This window comes from Elgaria multicarinata, chromosome 7 (genome assembly GCF_023053635.1).
Source record: "Elgaria multicarinata webbii isolate HBS135686 ecotype San Diego chromosome 7, rElgMul1.1.pri, whole genome shotgun sequence".
Taxonomy (NCBI): Eukaryota; Metazoa; Chordata; class Lepidosauria; order Squamata; family Anguidae; genus Elgaria; species Elgaria multicarinata.
Genome location: NC_086177.1, coordinates 8,542,287 through 8,561,971, shown reverse-complemented (window position 1 = coordinate 8,561,971; position 19,685 = coordinate 8,542,287). Strand labels below are relative to the sequence as shown.

General features: G+C 43.3%; 1 protein-coding gene across 1 annotated transcript in view; it reads left to right on the top strand.

Moving 5' to 3' along the window:
- ADCY2 (adenylate cyclase 2) overlaps nucleotides 1-19,685 on the top strand; it is a 150,544-nt gene that overhangs the window by 83,703 nt on the left and 47,156 nt on the right. Inside the window, exons 8-14 of the mRNA XM_063130192.1 lie at nucleotides 3,076-3,234; nucleotides 4,648-4,780; nucleotides 5,744-5,920; nucleotides 10,784-10,827; nucleotides 11,384-11,464; nucleotides 12,830-12,899; nucleotides 16,420-16,517. Coding sequence (XP_062986262.1) covers nucleotides 3,076-3,234; nucleotides 4,648-4,780; nucleotides 5,744-5,920; nucleotides 10,784-10,827; nucleotides 11,384-11,464; nucleotides 12,830-12,899; nucleotides 16,420-16,517 — 762 coding nt within the window. The remainder of the gene's footprint in view (nucleotides 1-3,075; nucleotides 3,235-4,647; nucleotides 4,781-5,743; nucleotides 5,921-10,783; nucleotides 10,828-11,383; nucleotides 11,465-12,829; nucleotides 12,900-16,419; nucleotides 16,518-19,685) is intronic.

The following is a 19,685-nucleotide window of genomic DNA, read 5'->3' as shown; positions in this document are numbered from 1 at the left end:
GAAGATGAATTCACAGGGCTGGCTCTCCCAAGAAGCAGGGTGAAGCACCCGCCTCAGGCGGAGGTGAATTTTGTGTCTCCACATAATTCCACCATGACCAGGAGAGCCTCACCCCCACAGGTGCTGCTGAGTAGGTACTGCTGGTCAGCCAGGTCCTCCAGGGAGTCTTACTGGTCAGATTCCCCCTGTGGCATTTGCCACAGGGGGGTGAGCAGAACCAACAGGGCTCTCTGGAGCTGCTGCCTGGTCCAGTAGTACAATAGTGGGTGCTTCAGAGAGCCCCAGGCTGCTCTCCCATTGCAGCAAATGCCGTGTGGAAAAGCAACCAGCAGGGTTTTTGGGAGCACCCACCCACCCTCTGACTTGCCCTGAGGATTCTCTTGGGGTGATCCAGAAAGATGATGGGCTGGCACAGTTCAGCCAGGCCTAAATGTCTGGCTCTGAGGGGTCAGCCATTGTGGGAGGGGGTATTTCTGGAGATTGCACCATGGATGATCTGTAGGGACACCCCTTCCCACATTGCCAGTTGCTGAGGAAGGACCCCTGTTAAAGCCAGGCATTTGGGCCTGGCCCTCTGCAGAGTCACACTGGCCACTTTTTATGGGGAGCTGCAGCAATAAAGGAAGCTGCGGCAATGGGGAGAAAGATGGAAGATGAGAAGCATGAGGTGGGGAAGGCATGGTGGAAACACACATGTGCTCTCCCACCTCACTTGGCAAGAGAGCTTGTACCATACTTGCTAATTCAATAAACTAGAAGACAAATATGGATCATATCCTGGGCATTATAGAATAGGGATAGGCCTACGTAGATTGTTAATGTTGGTATTTTCAGGCAAGATGATGATGATGATATTTATTGTATCCCGCCTTTTGCCCAGTACTGGGCCTCAAGGCGGTCTTACAGAATTCAAAATATATACATTTTAAACCTAGGAAAAGAAATGTACAAAAAATTTAAAAATAAAAAATTATAATATTAAACGTTTAAAACACACGACAATTTACAATACCTTAACTTAGATGGAGGACCAGATTATTTTGTATATATGGGGAACCTGGTTAAATTCCCTCTTCATCATAACAGTTAAAGCTGCAGGTGCCCTGCCCTCTTTTAAATCTGGTCACTCTAGTATAGCTCCTGCAACTTTAACGGGTGTGATGAAGAGGGAATTTCACCAGGTTCTCCGTATATAAAAATGAAACCTGCTGAAATTCCCTTTTCTATGCAACTGTTAAAAATACAGGAGCCCAGTCCTCTTTTTCATATGGTCACCCTAGTGGGGGAGAACGGAGGGAGGAGTGTATGAGCTCAAGACTCAACTGCAGCTCATTCACATCACAGCCAGAATTGCATTCACACGTAATGATAAGCTTATCATTACATGTGGCTTATCCTGGCTTACTGTGAACTAGCAGTGTTCACAGTGTTCACCACTCACACCTGCTCCTTCATTTGTGTGAGCAACTAAAACAAACCAGGAAGGAATAGCTTAGGCCTTAGCTAGATCTAAGGTTTATCCCAGGGTCGTCCCTGCCTGCTCCCGGGATCCCCTGTGTGTCATTTACATGAACAGGGATGACCCCGGGACGATCCCAGGATAAACCTTAGGTCTAGCTAAGGCCTTAGTGTGATGTTGCTCCTAAACAAGGTAGGTTTTATAAACTAACAACAACCCCTGGTTTAGTGCTGGCTTACAATCCTGGCTTGTTTGGAGCAACAAATCAGGAACCTGGGTTCGGACGTCATGATAAGCGATCCTGTCTGTTAATCTGGTGCTAAAAGGGTTAAATTATGCTGCATGAAGAAGGCTACTTCAAGTGAAATATGGATGATTTGATCTGGAATGGGGTGGCTTGAGTGATGGTTTTGGGGAGATTTACAAGAAGATATCTGAAATAGCTCCAGAAGTATATTCCAGACCCCTGAGCCATGGACATGAAGACCTTGAAGTTTTATTTTATGCTAATTGATGTTATACCATTCACTAAGACTTTAGCTAAGCCATGCAGGATTGTCTTTGAAGAAAGGAATTTGGTGTAGGTTCTGAGGTTAAAAAGGACCAAATTTACACAGTCCTGCTTAGTTTTGCCTGCTCGTTTGAACGGAAGAGCACAGCAGGAATGAGCAGAATATATGCACAAACATACTGCATGTTCATAGTAAACCAGGATAAGCCAGGAATTCCGGCTTCTTATTATGTGCGAGTATGGCCAGTCTCTGAAACAGGGAACTGTGGTTTAATATCAGTTTTCTAGCCAGGATCTTAAAGCACTGTTTGAAGTTGGTTTAAGATCCTGATTAACTAACTAACATTAAACCATAATTCCCCATTTCTAACATAATAGCTGTGATCTAATTAAACCAGAATATTTAGGATGATGGGGGAAAGAAGAAAGGGGAGAGCTCATGAGGAAGTGTGTAGTCCTGTGACTTGTTTCTGGCTGCTAAACTCTGATTTAAACAAACTGTGTACTTAGCATCCAAGTTGGTAACTAAACTTTGGTTTAAGTAGACTGTGTACTTAGCATCCAAGCTGGTTACTTAGCATCAAAACTGGGTCAATATGAGAGAGGAAGGAAGTCAGAACCACCAGTTCTAAAATATTAAGATGTAGAAGTTTATTAAATTTTTTAGATTTTCAGGTAAAAACATTAACAAATTTAAAAACTGGGGGATGTGGGATGCGAAGGTTGTACAATATTGGAATAAAAAATCCTTGTGATCTAAGAGCAATGTTTCCCATCTGTGTTGCAAACTAGTTTCAAACAATGAAAAGCCAGTTGTACTTTTAATTTAGAATGAATGATTTGAAAATAGGCTCTGTATATGGTCTTTATTTATGTGTTTTTATCTTGTCTGTTTTTCTTATTGATGTTGATATGGCTGTTCAATAAATCTGAGTTCTAAATAACTTGTAAATAAATAAATATGGCTACTTTTTTTTAAAAAAATTAAAATATTTCTACGCTGCTTTCTTATTAAAATATCAAAAGTGATGCATTAAAAGTTATTAAAATGTGATAACAATTCTTTAAATACTGAAAATAACTCTTAATTATTTTTCGATAATAGGAAAGTCAGAGATGCAACTGGGGTTGATATTAATATGCGAGTAGGAGTGCATTCTGGGAATGTCCTCTGTGGTGTGATTGGACTGCAGAAATGGCAGTATGATGTATGGTCACATGATGTTACACTGGCCAATCACATGGAAGCTGGAGGAATTCCTGGGTAAGAATAGTCTCCAACTTACATGGATTTTAATACGTTTTCCCTTATAAAATAAAAACATAGCTCATATCATGCTGGTTGTGGACTTCTGTGCTAGTGGGACAGAAAGGATGGTCACAAAACAAGCGCATCATGCAGTCATCAGCTCGTTTCAAGACACTATGTCCCTATATACATCACGCAAGCTAATGGTGCTACCCAGCCCCCTCGGCTCACTGGGAAACGGCACATTTTAAATAGGCCTGGGTTGTCTATTATAGGTCCTGCCAAAGTTAAGTGTATTTCAGTGGGAGAGATTTAAGCACATGCTTAACTCTCCGACTAAACCCAGTAGGACTGTAGGTTTTGGGTAGACTGGGTCCATGCACTCATGCATGTTTTCCTCTTCAGTTGCTCTGATCCAGAGTTCTCTGTGAGACTCAGTACATCCATTGAGCGACCGCAAATGTAGCTTTTCTGCATTTACTGAAATGGAATGGTCTTTGAAGGCACAGGGTACTGTTTCACTGCTGAGCTAACATGTCTGACTCCGATAAGATACTGAGGCCTTAGCTAGACCTAAGATTTATCCCGGGGTTGTCCCTGCCTGCCCCTGGGATCCCGTGTGTGTCATTTACATGAACAGGGATGACCCCGGGACGATCCCGGGATAAACCTTAGGTCTAGCTGAGGCCTGAGACAGGAGGCTGCCTGGGAACCAGGTGGGAGCCGCTCTGGCCTCTTCTGAGAAAGAGAAGGATATAAGTTTAATAAATGCATGGAGGGAACAGCTCTACATCTTTTAAAATGTGGAGCTACCCACTTTTTATTGAATGGGGAAGCTGCTGGGGCTGGTGGAGATTTCAGGGCTACAAGGTTTAACTTGTTTGGGACAAGGGGGAATAGCATCCCTCGTGTTAGGAATAGCGGTTATTTTTCTGGATTACAGATAAAAGTGGGGACAAGTTCTTACTGAGGTAGCCAGCTGCAGCTTGGGTTGTACCACTTCAGACTGCGGGGGCTCACATGACAGAATACTAAAAAAACAAAAAAAAACCACACAAACAAAACAAAATACAAAATTAGCATGTCAAGGAAAATTCCTAACTTTGTCTTTTCCTTTACATGCTAGCATTCTAGATATAGGCAAGTTTGGGGATATAGAGGAGTATTAAGTCATGCAGACCCCTATCTGCAGTCTGAAATGGAAAAGTCTAGTTACAGGTACCAGGCCTCGATCTGCATTTGCTTTTGTGTTTAGCAACAAAGTACCTGCCAGATCTATCTATGCAATGTGTCATTTACTTCATGTACATCTCATTGTGTCTATAAAACTGTGGGAAATATTTCTCAATAGTAAAACAAACAAGCAAAAAGCAATGTTACATTCTTAATGTTGTATAATGGTCATTTTAAAATAAACCATAATTTCAGCCGTGTTCACATTACTTCAGTCACCTTGGCGCACTTGAATGGAGCTTACAAAGTGGAAGACGGAGATGGAGATGCAAGGGACCCATATCTCAAGGAACATAATGTGAAAACCTTCTTCATAATCAATCCCAAGGTTAGGAGCACCTTGTCTTGTCCATAGTTAGACTACTGTTTTTAAAAATCGTAGAAGCAGACAAGAGCAATGGTTTTGCTTCCATGGATTCTAGGATCACCTTGCCTTTGTTATCTAGACTGCACAAGAAATATGACAAGGAGCATCAGCAAACACCCTTTTGGATTTGCTGGTGTTCAAACCTTTCCTATTACATAGGATGCTTTCAGACAACGTTTATTGCATAACTGCCCTCCCACATTCATGGAATTTTGTGGGTCGTCCAGAAGAAGTCGTCTTTAATTTGTAACTTTCCTGTGTTTCCCAGTTTCTCCCATCCTTTCTCTTACCACAAAAAAGTCAGGAAAAATGAAGTAACTCTACAATGTTTTTTTATTATTATTACCGTATTTCTTCGATTCTAAGACACATTTTCCCCCCCATATAAACATCTCTAAAAACGGGGTGCGTCTTAGAATCGCGGGGGCGATTATTATTCTTAGAATCAAAGCTTTTTTCTGTTGGTGGTACTGAAATTAGTGTGTGTCTTACAATCGGTGGTGTCTTACAATCGAAGAAATACGGTATTGCTTGGAGCTGTCCATCCATAGTTGTGGCTACACAGCTTTGTGGTTTCATCAGGCTGGGTATAGGCTGCTATTCTGTGGGAGTGCCGGAAAAGTAGAATATGATAATGGGCTCAGAATTCAACTTTCTTTTTCTAAGAACAAGTTTCTAGCTCTCATACACTTGTGGCTAATGCCTCCTAAAATCCCAAATGAAGGCAGAATAAGATTTTCAGTGGTTGGCGCATCACTGCCCTCCATTGCTTCTCCCCATTACTAGCAGAGCTAGAATGAAATATGCAAAATAGCAAACATTGTGCAAAATGTATATCACCTGCATCTCTTTTGTGGTCATCTTACATTGTGTTCTCTCTCTCTCTCTTTTCAAAACTTTTGTGGTCATTTACTTCTTAACTAGGAAGAAAAGCGAAGTCCACAGCATCATTTCCGACCCCGAAACACATTAGAAGGAGCTAAAATGAGAGCGTCTGTTCGTATGACTAGGTATTTGGAATCTTGGGGAGCAGCCAAGCCCTTTGCTCACTTACACCATCGGGACAGCATGATTACTGAAAATGGCAAGATCAGCACCATGGTATGGGATTTCTTATCTCATTTTAATCAGTTAAATTATTTTGTTTTGTAATTAACATTTTATTAGCTTTTTTTCATTTTCCAATACCATACAAAACTCCTTCCCACCTCAGCTCAATTATTATTTTTTAAACAAAGCAAATATTCTCATATAATTTGGTGGCCAAATATATATGTGTAAACCCACCCACCCACCCACGTCAGGTTCCTCAGGCAAGCACACATTGGACCCGTTCTGAAGAGATCTTAAACCATGGCTTTAACCACGGTGGTTAAGCCAGAAAGCCAGGCCGTGTTCAGAAGGCATCTTAAACCATCGCTTTAACCATGGTGAATAAGGCGTTTTGCTTAATTCGCTGTGGTTAGACCCATGGTTTAAGGTGTCTTCTGAACAAGGCCTGGCTTTCTGTTTTAACCATGGTTAAAGCCATGGTTTAAGTTGGCTTCTGAACGGGGCCATTCTGGAAAACTGACATGGGACACCCAAATCAGTGAGACTTCTTTATTGGAGGAAATCCCACAGCAAAGCTTAATGGTTACACACTTCAGAAATCATATAGCTGACGGTCAGTAGCTATAGGCTCCAAGAAATTCCAGGACAGTCAAAAGCTAATCACTACTACCGTGATGAGATCTCCATCAACATGGTTCCTTTGTTGCCATCTCCATGGTTCTGAACACAAGGGAAGGTCAATCCATTCATGTGTTCCAAACTCGGACAATGGAGGGGGAAGATTCCTGACATGATCGCTCAGGAAATCAAAGGAGCAAATTCTTGAAAAGCCTAACAAACCACCCAAAGAGAGCTAGTCCAACCTCAGATCGTACATTGGTAACTCAAAGACAACATGGTCAAGGTTTAAATAAGATCACAGGGAAAGGTACATGCTGTGTAATTTTTTAAATTAATACCAGTGTAATTTTTTTAAAATTAATAACCACAAAACTAGAAGCTGCACTGCAGGTGAGACCTCATCAGTGTCATGTTAATTTGAATAATTCCTTACCAGGCTTGAATGCAGAGTTCTGGTAATGTGTAGGCCCAGGGCTGGCTCCAGGTTTGAGAAGGGTGTTGGCTGAGTGCACTCTGGGTGTGTTCTCTCCTGTGTTGGTAGTCACCCACCCCTCTTGGCCATGGGCTTACCTGGCAGCAGCAGTAGCCAGCTAGGAAACCGTGTTTTAAATTTTCCATAATGCTCCAACGTATCAGCATTCTGAGACATTATGGCAATCCATCCCCACCCCCACCTCACTCAGGGCATTGTGAGAAATTAAAATGGCAGCTTTTCAGACATGACTGCCTGGAGTTGAGGTTCTAGGGCAGGTGTCCGTACCGGTGGGCCCTGCCAGAATGCTGGGGCCCTGGCAGCTGCCCAAAGACGTGTAGGACCCTCCCTACCTGCTTTTTTAAAACAACAACATTGATACCTTGATACAGTGAGAATCTTTGATTTTAACGGTCTGGTTTTCTTTTCCATTTTTGTGGTTGAGATAAGCATCTCTTTTAAAAAGTATTAATATTTATTTATTACTAGCAACTGCTTACATAATTATGATGGAGAGCATGTATGGAGGGAGAGACTGCCTTTTCCAAGGACAGCTGGAGGTAGGGGGCTGCAATGTGTCCTCACAGGACTAGCACACAGGCTTGCTCCCATGGCAAAATTCTTCTGATGGACAGAGCTTTATTTGTCCCCATAGGAGTGAATGCCAAATCATTTACTTCATAGAATTTGGTGAGAGACATTTAGAACGGTCTTAACTATCTACATAGCATCACTTCTTGTCTGCATAACCCATTCTAGATTCTATTGGTAATTAACCCACAGATTAGAGGGATGTGTGCTACATGCAAGCCACTTCCAGTTTGCAGCAGCAACTTATGAATTCGCATTTATAGGTTGTTGCCATGAGATCTGAACTCGGGCACTTGGGGTTGTTCATGGGTTAAACAAATCCAAGTTAACCCATGGTTAAAATTAACCCACAAATTGCAGCCAAACACCACCATTATGCCTGAACACATTCGGAGAGACAAGTGGAACCTCTGTACCCTCTTCCAGGATATTCAATTGCCCTGTGTTGTTGTTTTTTGTGAGGGCAGGGGTCTCTCATTAGGGTCCCCCCTTTTTTTCCCATTTCTGCAAACCTTGGAATTTTCTTGAGTCTTCTTTCCTCCATTTTGCCTACATAAGGATCTACACCCTGAAAATGAGTTTGCTAATAATGTAAAGCAGAGCTTTCCAAACTTTTCATGTTGGTGACACACTTTTTAGACATGCATCATTTTGCGACACAATAATTCAGTTTTACTAGCAAATCGAAGGTTAAACTAACCCATTATAAGAGATAAGGACACATGCATAAATTGTAATAACGAAATGTATGGAGACACAACATATCTCATGAAAACCTTTCATTTCTATTTTTAAAAATATATGATTTGCAAGATAATAACATACATTTCCAAGACTTTTCACATTGAACAATTTTGTCGAGCTGCAATCGAGTGGCGGTTGAGACGGTGTTCTATCAAAAAAAGGACCCATGGAATTTCTCAAATGCGTCACTTCAGGTGCAGCCGCATCACCGGAAGTGACGCGGAATCAGCTGTTTCGACCCGATTATGCATACCGCGCATGCGCAGTACCTGTATGATCCCTCGACTGTGGTGTGCACACACGGATACGATGGAAGGGGAATATACTAGTGCACCATACTAATCGGCACCTTTGCTGCGTAAAAATGCATGCAAGTTGGTATTGCTTATTTCACATGGACTCAGAGGTTTCTTGTTACGTTCGCGTGACACACCTACACACTGCAGCTGACACACTAACGTGTCATGACGCACAGTTTGGAAAGCTCTGATGTAAAGGATACACAGTTGAAAAGCAAATGCATTAGTAACAGCATGCTTTTCCTCATATGATACAAACTATGGTTGTGATGAAGGGTAGGTGAATCATCATTCCTATAATATTGAACTGACTTTCAGTTTGGAAACAAAATGTGTCTATCCAAAAATAACGTAGTGGTTTCTTCTTACAGAGGACTCTCTAGGTACATGGAAGTACATTTGTTTGTAAATTAAAAGAAGAAATGTTTTTTAGAATCTACAATGTTGTTGAACAGGACTGATGCTTTGAAGACTTATGGGATATTGAGGGCAGTTGAGCCATATAATGTCAGCTGAGGGGTGGGGTGGGAAGGAAAATATACAGGAGAGAATCGGCCTGCATGGAGTCCTTAACAGCTTGTAGTGTCCTGGAGGCAGATGTGTGCTATGAGGTTTAAAAAAGCCTCCCTGCAGTATACAGAGAGGTTTCAGAAGGGAAGAAAAGAGAAATATGCCTTTTCTCTTACTGATTTTCCAGATCTCTCTCCCCCACCCCCAATTCCGCTGCTTTACAACAATAAAGTTCTCAGGTTTGGGGTCTGAGCCCTTTAACGCTATATAGTACAGCATGGAAATGTTTCACAAGAGCGGGAAGGAAAAAAGTCTCCTTTTCCCTCCTTCATGAAACCTCCCCATTTCCCACATACTCTAGATCAGTGGTTCTCAACCTTCCTAATGCCGTGACCCTTTAATTCAGTTCCTCATGTTGTGGTGACCCCCAACCATAAAATTATTTTCGTTCTTCTCTACACGATCCATTGTCATGGGATGGTTTGCTAATGAAAATAATACATAACAATAGCTTTAATAATACAAAAGATGATACATGACATAGTTCAGTCAATACAGTTTCCTAAGACCATCGGAAATATGTGTTTTCCGATGGTCTTAGGCGACCCCTGTGAAAGGGTCATTCGACCCCCAAAGGGGTCCCGACCCACAAGTTGAGAACCGCTGCTCTAGATAGTGCTACAAGACACAAAAAGCATGGAATCTCCTGGTTCAGAAGCTGTAAACCTCTGAATACCAGTTGTTGGAAAACAAATTGAGGCCTTTGCTAGACCTACCTGGGAGTCCGTGCGGGAGGACGGGCGAGCCCGCGGTACAAGTAGCATGGGCCGTCGCTCCAATCCAGACATCAGATGTGATGGGCTGCAGGAAAACCCCGCTGCATCCGCCATTTTTTAAAATTCTTAAAGGGCTGGGTGCGCAGGAACGCACCAACGACAAAAGGTAAGGGTTTTGTTTTTGTTTTTTTAAAAATCATTTCCCCGCTCCCCCTGGCTCTGATCTCCCCACCCCCGATCTCCCCACCCCCCATCTCCCCCTGGCTCCAATCTCCCCACCCCCAATCTCCCCACCCCCAATCTCCCCACCCCCCGATCTCCCCCTCCTGCCCCGATGGGCCCAGCGCTCCTGCAGAGCACTGCGCCTCATCCGCCGCTTTTCCCAGCTACTTGCGAGTAATTGCAGTAGCCGGAAAAAGTGGCGGAACAGTCTACACACTTACAGTCTTGGGCTCAGCCCGAGGCCGCGGAAAATACCGGGCTACAACTGGAGCCCGTTACCCCAGGGCAAGGGAGGGTTGACCCCTGCCTGAGCCCGGGATCCCCTGTGTGTCATCTGGACACACGGGGGCGAGCCCGGGATTCACCCCGGGCTAACCCATGGTCTTGCAAAGGCCAATGTGTGCTGACCAAGAAGATGAACTTTTGTTCTGATACATTTGTATTTCCTGAATTCATTTATATTTCATGTTTATTTCAGCTGAGTAAGTAGCTTTCTGATGCCTTATACCACTAAGGCTGCAATCACTTATCAGGGAAGAAGACCTATTGAACCTCTTACCTTTGAGTAGGCATGCATGGGGTTACACTGCTTAGGTTTTACCCAGTAAAATTAATGGTGATTTTGTCATATACTTGACTGGGTAGCTGGATGACATTTTCTATTACTCTCTCTTAGGACATGCCTATGGGTCAATATAATTTCCAGCGTTGTAGAGAAAGGTATGTGTTGTTATTTTTAACATTAATTTCACAAGAAGACTACTAACTACTTTGCCCCCTAAGCAACTGAACATTCCAAGCTGTCACATAGCTTTGTCAATCAGTGACGTAGGCTTTGCTCTCACAAGCAAAACATAATATGAATATTAGCCCTATTCAGGGATTCCTAATTCAGGAAGATTAGACATGCACTAGCCTTCCCCCACCCCCTTGTCACTTTTGTCTCCTTCTACATGTGGAGGGTGACTTTGTGAAGAGGAAATTCTAGATTCCTGTTTTTGACTGACTTGAAGGCAGCTGTAGGCTATGACAATTTAAGATCATGTCAGCAACATGTTAACTTTATATTGTAAAATGAAAGGCTGATATTAAATGCAGACCCATATATGGCATGTTGTGCAGGAAATAGAAATGTAAAGAGTTGCCTTTTTGTTTTCTTATTTCTTTTGTTTTGATCTCTCTCATTTTTGCCATATTTATTCATTTCCCCTCTAGGATACTAACTCCTATTTCTCTCGCCCCCCCCCCCCCCCGGCACCCCCTATGTTCTCTACAGAACAAAATCTCAGAAGAAAAAGTTTGAAGAGGAACTAAATGAAAGGATGATTCGAGCAATCGATGGAATAAATGCTCAAAAGTATGTTCCCACACAGAATTTCCCCTGTTCCACTACCATTCACATCATGGAATCAGAATGGCAGCCATGTGCGGAACCTGAAGGACCACTGGCACACACACACACACACACCTTGTGCTGGTGCTAGAAGAACCTATTTGAAAGCTTCTTCCCATATCACCCAGGTTATAGGATGACACAAACAGAGACCGGAAGATGCTTTGTTACTGTACTGCCAGGAGGACAAGCAGTTTTAGTTATCTACTATATGTATTTTATTGGAAACAAATGAGAAGAACTGAGCAAGTATTCTGATCAAATGGTTCAGAATAACTGGATTATCCTCTTTGTTTTGGGGAAGTGCACTGCATGCCTAGCAGTAGTGAGCATTCCCCGTAATGGAAGAGAAAAGACACCCCATCTCACACTGAGAACTCTGCACACACAGGCCCACTCCACCCATGCCCAAATTTAAGACTGCAGTTAGAATTAGGGGGCAGGATCTTTATAGCCCCACCGGCGCTTAGATTAAAACATATGCAAATACTTATTATTTATTTCAGCCCAGTCTTAGTTCATAGTTTCACATCCTTAAGCCCCAGTTAATTTAACTGTCATGGCTTCCAGCAGAGAATCCTGGGAACTGTAGATGAATGAGGATGCTGAGAATTCTGTTTATAGTTCCCACTCCAAGGCTTCTCTATAAAGAGGGAATTTCTGGGCCTTGCTAGACCTACTTTTAAATCCTGGCGTGTGGAGGGGCCAGCCCGCGCTAGAAGCCCCGTCATGTCGGCCATTTTATTTTCTATTTTAAAGGGGCCATGTGCGCAGGAGCGCACCAACAAGAAGATAAAAAAGGGTTCCCCGCACCCCCTGCCCCTGATTTCCCCCCCCCAGCAATGTCCGTTGCCCGCCCGCCCGCCATGTCCAATGCCCCCCTGCCCGTGATCTCCAATCCCCCCCATCGCCCCTGGGCCGCTCTTCCCCCCCCCGATGTCCCCTGGCTCCGCTCTTCCCCCCCATCTCTCCCGTCGGATCCGCTCTTTCCCCCCAGCCCCCATCTCTCCCCCCCCCGCAATTTCCCCCCTGGCCCTGATCTCCCTCCCCCTCGCGATTTCCCTCCCCCCCCCGCAGCCTGATGGGCACTGTGCTCCTGTGGACGCATCTGGATGCACAGGGGTGAGCCCGGGTATCAGCCCGGGCTAAACCCTTGTCTAGCAACGGCCTGAGTTAAACTAGTTTAAGCCCGTAATGTAGATATGTCCAAATTGTTTGACTTCCTCTCATTATACAAAGATTTTCCTTCATTTAAATCTTCAGAAAAATACTGGGAACAAAGATTTATTCAGCTTATGTATAATATTATGTATATTTTTTCTCATTTAGGCAATGGCTTAAGTCTGAGGATATTCAAAGGATTTCATTACTCTTCTATAACAAAACGCTAGAAAAAGAAGTAAGTTATATGTAACATATAACTCTTGGGTTCATTATTATTATTACTATTATTATTATTATTATTATTATTATTATTATTATCAGGATATAACAGTGCCTAGTTCTATGTTTACCTGCAGGCATTCATTCAAAGGAAATATGTGTGTTTCCTGATGATGTTGGAGACCAGAGGCAGCATCTAATCTCTGCTGTGTCTGTTGCACTAGCAGAAACACTCATGGTTCAACAGGAAGCTAGCACTTCCTAGAACAAACCCCAGAAACAAGCTGAAACAATCGTTTCTGGAATGGAACAGGTCAGCAGAGCTCACTTCTGCCAGCTCCTCTGATTTACTCTGTTAAGGAAATAAGTGTTTCAGCTAGTTTTCGGGTGCTTTAAGAAGCACTAACTTCTTGTTGTGCCCGCAGTGGGCCCTGCTGGTGCATGGGCACCATTGGACATTGCCCAAAGTAGCTGTGGCTTCTCTTACCTGTGCTTCTCTGTTCTGTCTAGTCTCCTCTCTGATATGCATTTGGGCAAACTGCTTGCTATTGCATGAGGGGAAAGAAAGGCAGAAGAACCCAGAAGAGGAGCAGGCGGTCTTGTATCGTACTTCATCAGGAAATGTAAAGTACGTGCATGCTCTCCAGGTTGTGGCACGTCAACCTATAGAGCACTTGAAATTCTACAGAAATATTGGCTGATTGGTGAGAGCACGTGAATGTTGTTGTGTTTAAGTCCTTCCAATAGTATACCAGCTGTATCCTTGTCCACGAATTCTGGGAAATAACATTTGGTCCGAATGCTGACTGTGCCTCCTTTCTTGTGTACTGAATGGTATCACAGTTACTATGCCATAAATATCATCAGCTCCTTCTTAACAATTCTGGTAGAAGTCTGTCAGCTTATTCTCAGGCCAGGAGTGAACGGTTTTGGGAATTCTGAGTCTGATTGTTTAGTTCATTTACATTGTAGGGAAAAAGAGAAATATTCCATGGTTCCATTAAGTATTTTATCCTGCTGGCCTGAGCACAATTCACTGGGAAGTTACTCCACTGAAGTACTTGACAGTGTTCATGTGCAGCTCCTATGCCTACCAATGGGGCTTGTGCAAGATAACTTCGTGGTGGTTTATGCCTTATAAGAACAGTAATGTAGGGTGACCCTATGAAAAAGAGCACAGGGCTCCTGTTGCATAGAAAAGAGAATTTCAACACAGATCATTTGTATACAGGCAGCAGCTGGTGAAATTCCCTCTTCATCACAACGATTAAAGCTGCAGGAGCCCTGCCCTCCAGATACAAAAGAGGGCAGGGCTCCTGCAGCTTTAACTTTTAGGATAAAGAGGGAATTTCACCAGGTGCTACATGCATACAAATGGCACCTGCTGAATTCCCTTTTCTATGCAACTGTTAAAGATACAGGGCCCCTGTCCTCTTTTCCATATGGTCACTCTGTCTCAGCAGCATGGGAAGAGGAGAAGAGAAGGTGGGGGAATGCAAGCCCAAATCTTCATGTAGGGTCCTTTCTGCTTGTGCATATAGCTCTAAACACATGACTGTTCCCATTGTTTGTGATTACGTATTATTTTATTGTAAGCTATCTTATAGGTTCACTGAATGGAACAGCTGGCTAGAAGTTCTCTAAATAAATAGTCAATGAGGGACCCAAAGAACTGCTTAGGCTCATGTGAGGGACTTGAGGCTGCTCAGTGGAAAATATATATGGAGAACCTGGTGAAATTCCCTCTTCATCACAGCAGTTAAAGCTGCAGGAGCTATACTAGAATGACCAGATTTAAAAGAGGGCAGGGCACCTGCAGCTGTAAATGTTGTGATGAAGAGGGAATTTCACCAGGTTCTCCATATATACAAACGACACCTGCTGAAATTCCCTTTTCAATACAACTGTTAAAGAGACAGGAGCCCTGTCCTCCTTTTCATATGGTCACCCTAAGTAATGTGTTCATCATAAGATGGCATGTTTATGAGGGATTAGTTTATGAAGAGCAGGTGTGGGCAGAAGGTAGATCAGGATCTAAGATAGATCTCTGGGTGATTATTATAACTCCCAACTATTTAAGAATAGCATCAACAAAATGACTTTTCCTACATAAATTAGGCTGCTGAAATTAAGACAGCTGAATGAGTGCGTGGGTGGAGGAAACAAGGGGTGAATTTTGTGTAAAAGGACTGTGGGCTCAGTTTTGATACTAAAAACAAAATCTTGGCCTGATCCATGTGTGCAGAGGTACCCTGTTTGTTATTTCTACTCAGTGTAGGTCTGCCCTGAGCCACTCTTTTGCACCTGACTCCAGTTGGTGCCCCTTGAGGTTTTAGTTAAGAACAAAGTGGATTCCTAGAAGCCTGAAGCCTTGAACTTAGAGCATTAAAAATACTGAGAGAGGCAAAATTATTAAATGGCAGTGCTTGCTGTTCTTTATTTTCTTCCTGAACAAGCTTTGAAGGGTCATAGAATCATAGAATAGCAGAGTTGGAAGGGGCCTACAAGGCCATCTTAGGCGACATCAAAGAATTCACATGGGCGAGAAGTTGTATGAATGCCAAGAGTGTGGCAAGAGCTTTTCTCAGAGGGCAAACCTTAATCGACATAAAAAAAATTCACTCCAGTGAGAAGCCATAAAAGTGCTCAAAATTTGCTGGTTTAAAATTTTGTACATCTGTTTTTTTAATTTTCATTGTTTTTAACTGTTGTAAACCACCCAGGGAGCTTCAGCTATGGGGCGATATATAAATGTAATAAATAAATAAATAAAATTGAGTCCAACCCCCTGCTCAATGCAGGAATCCACCCTAAAGCATCCCTGACAGATGGTTGTCCAGCTGCCGCTTGAAGGCCTCTAGTGTGGGAGAACCCACAACCTCCCTAGGAAACTGATTCCATTGTCGTAGTGCTCTAACAGTCAGGAAGTTTTTCCTGATGTCCAGCTGGAATCTGGCTTCCTTTAACTTGAGCCCATTATTCCGTGTCCTGCACTCTGGGAGGATCGAGAAGAGATCCTGGCCCTCCTCTGGGTGACAACCTTTTAAGTATTGGAAGAGTGCTATCCTGTCTCCCCTCAATCTTCTCTTCTCCAGGCTAAACATGCCCAGTTCTTTCAGTCTCTCTTCATAGGGCTTTGTTTCCAGAGATATTATTGGCCCAAGTTCATCATAAGAATGCAAAAGCCCTGATGGATCAGACCAAGGGTCCATCTCCTCCAACATTTTATGGCCAATAAATGCCTCTTGGATGCTTCTGGGAAGCCCATCAGCAGAGCATGGAGGCAACAGGCCTTCCCCATTGTTTGCCTTCCCTCCAGCAACTAATATTGAGAGCTTCTATTTAGCTATTGATAGTCCTGTCCTCCATGAGTTTTTCTAAGCCTTGTTTTTAAAGCCATCTAGTTAATGCCTATAATTACATCAGCAAGCATTTTCCTGTTTAACATGCAAGGTATGTCAATTATTGTGGTGATCTTAGAAATTTATTTTAACTATTTTTAATTTATTTGTAATCTCTTTCTAATTTTCCTTTAGTATCGAGCAACGACACTACCTGCGTTCAAGTACTATGTGACTTGTGCTTGTCTCATATTCTTCTGCATTTTTCTTGTACAGATTCTAGTACTACCCAAGTAAGTAAATGAGCAACGTATACAGCTCTTTGTTTAAATGCATCAATTCCATTGTAGGCATTGCCCTTTTCAGATCCAGGAGGGACTTGCCTTTAAATCCAATTGTAATATCAGACGACTTTTAGTTTTAGTTTTTTATAATTCTTTCTTTCTTTCTGTTTTTGTCCTTCTAAGTCTATTGCATTGTCCTCTTTCCTTTACTCTTTGGTCTCCATCTTTCTCTCTCTTTTTAAAAAAGCTGAAACAAGAACAAAAAGGGAAATTATGGTGGTATTAATGTACTCCAGCTTCAAGGGTTGAGTCCAATAGTGTTGTTCTGTCAGTTGAAGGGAGCCACTGGTGGAACAGAGTTCTCCCTTCACCCACCAGCTCCCCTCCCACACCCCAGTCTGCGCTGGAAAGAGGCAGGGGAAGGGCCTCTGAAGCAGATTTTGGGCACGTGCATTGGGCTGCAGGGGGAAGAGAAGACAGGGAAGTCCCATTGTGTGAGTGGACTTCCACTTGCATAAGGATTGGATCCAACTCTAAGGGCTTTGCTAGACCTACCTGTTAACCCCGTCGGGAGGAGGGGCGAGCCCACGCTGCAGCTGTCGTGGACCGTCACCTCAGTCTACATGTGACACGCAACGGGGTTAGGGAAAGCCCCATCGCATCTGCCATTGGTTTTTTTAGGTTAAAGGGGCCATGTGCACAGGAGTGCACCAACGATAAAGGTAGGTCTTTTTTAAAAAAAAGGGGATCCCCGCTCCCCCTTGCCCCCGATTTCCCCCCCGCACGATCTCAGATCCCCCCGCCTCCCCGCCATGTCCGATCCCCCCTGCCTGCCTGCCATATCTGATCCCCGCCCACCCGCCATGTCCAATCCCCCCGCCCACATACCATATCTGACCCCCCACCCACCCGCCATGTCCAATCCCCCGCCCATCGCCCCATGGCCACGATTCCTCCCCGATGTCTCTGGGCTCCGTTTCCCCCCCATCTCTCCCGCCGGGTCCGCTCTTCCCCCCCCCCCCCAGGTCCCTATCTCCCTCCCCCCCTGCGATTCCCCCCACGGCATCCCCTGTGCGTCATCTGGACGCACAGGAGTGAGCCTGGGGATCAGCCCAGGCTAAACTCATCTAGCAATGGCTAATGTAAGTAACCCATTCCATCAGCCCTGCAAAAAGACCAGCTCCATCAGGTTCCTCCCTCAGCTTTCACCAGAGAGCAATAATTCCAGCAGGCTGCAGCAGAGGAAAATGGGAAGCAGAGCCATTCCAACAGTTCTTCTGAAAAAGCAGCTCCATCAGGCTCTTTCTGTCCCTGAACTTTTCCCAGTTGGTCATTATATGAATTTCTGTTTAATTTTAAGAGTCGGTCTGGTTTGCCTTTTTCCTGTTCCTTTCCTATCACTCTTTCCTTTTGTGTCATGTCTTTTAGATTGTATGCATGTGAGCAGGGATTGTCTTGTTTTATTGATTATGTGTAAGCTGCACTGGGAGCCCTTTTGGCTGAAGAGCAAGCTGAAAATGTTTTAAACAAGTATATTATTTAATATCTGCAGTGTTAATCAATTATATTCTTCTTGTTCCTCTTTGGAGTTGTTCCAGTTTAAATTCATCCTTCTTGAAAATGATTGATCAAAACTGAATGTGGTATCCTACATTTGGTTATGGTTTGTAAAGTAGTTCACAAACCTTCCAATTCATCCTCTCAGTTCCTTTGTGGGTCAACTTGTGGGTCAGTTCCTTTGTGGGCCATTGTTGATCCTCTTTACACATGGGGAACTGGGATTATATGGAAGATTTCCTCAAGGTCACACCAAGGGGTATAGATTTGAACCTGGGATTCAATGTGGATTGATTTTGTATCACCAATTTGTGGTAAGGGCTAGTAGCCACTCTGAACTCCATTTTGGAGCCCCAGAATACATTCCAAAATCCAGAGTTGACATGTTTTGAACTAGTTTTCAAACAGAAGCTGTTTCAAAGGATGCCTTAAGATGTTTCTATGAGTGCTGCTCCCTGGCCAACGTGATGCCACACAGTATGCCCTCTGTTCCTTTCTGATACAAGAGTTACAAAAAAGTCAAAGTGAACAAGCCTTTAACAATTGACACTATTGTTGAATTTCATGCATTTATCAATAGGAAACTTTTAGGATATTGGGGTGGGAGCATTCGAACAGCACATTCAGTCCTCTTGAATTTCCAAAAAAACCAACACTTGTATCCTTGATTGTCTGAAAGCAAATGGGGAAAAAAGAGTTCCAAAAAGCCACTCATTTTTATGAGGGCTTTCTTCCTGCTGCACCTGGTAGAAGAAAGGGAGGGCTGCCATGAATGTTTATATTCAAAAGATATTCTAACAATGAAGCTCTTATGCACTCCAAGCCTCTGCACTGATTGAAATCTTTTGAAAGCTTCATGAATGTACCCAAAAAAAATAAAAAAAATGGAGGAAAAGAACAGACACTGAAATTATCAAACTCAATCCAAAATTCTTGAAGATGAAAATTAGCTCCCTGCAGGAATCTATCAATGAATAGCTTACCCATACATTTATTGCATCCACAAAGACATGGGTGGGCAGAAGATAGATCCAATCTGTGTTGGACCACCTGGTACCGTCTTGATGGGAGTCTTTCAAAGGCTGCTGGACCTACAAAGCTAGCTCCACATTTTGTGGGGCCTTAGGCAATATGCTAGCAATGGTCCCTTATTAAACCCATTTTGTTCCTAGACTTATGAATAAAGAGGATGCTCCTAAGAATGTATGCCGTATCCATTGCATAATCATGGTTAGCTTTAAAACTTCAGAGATTGGGCTTCCAGGGCAACGGCTGTTTCTTCTAAGCAATAATTCTCATTGCATATGTTTATGAAATTCACATTTACGAATTGCAGCAAATGCCCTTGCTGCTCACATAAATGGGAGAATATAGTACATGTGTATGCACTAGCATGGCATATGGTGGCAGGGTTTGATGGTGGCCCTTCACCATTCTCTGCCCCAGCAGATGGCTAACCCTGCCCATATATGACTCCAGCTGTGTTTGGATGAGGTGAATATTGGCCCAATCCAGCAAGGCACTTACATGCTTAAGAAAAGTACATATTCATTTGACATAGTCTAGCTATTCCTTAAATATTAAGAAATCCTTACTATGCACTGTTGCTTTGTAAATTTA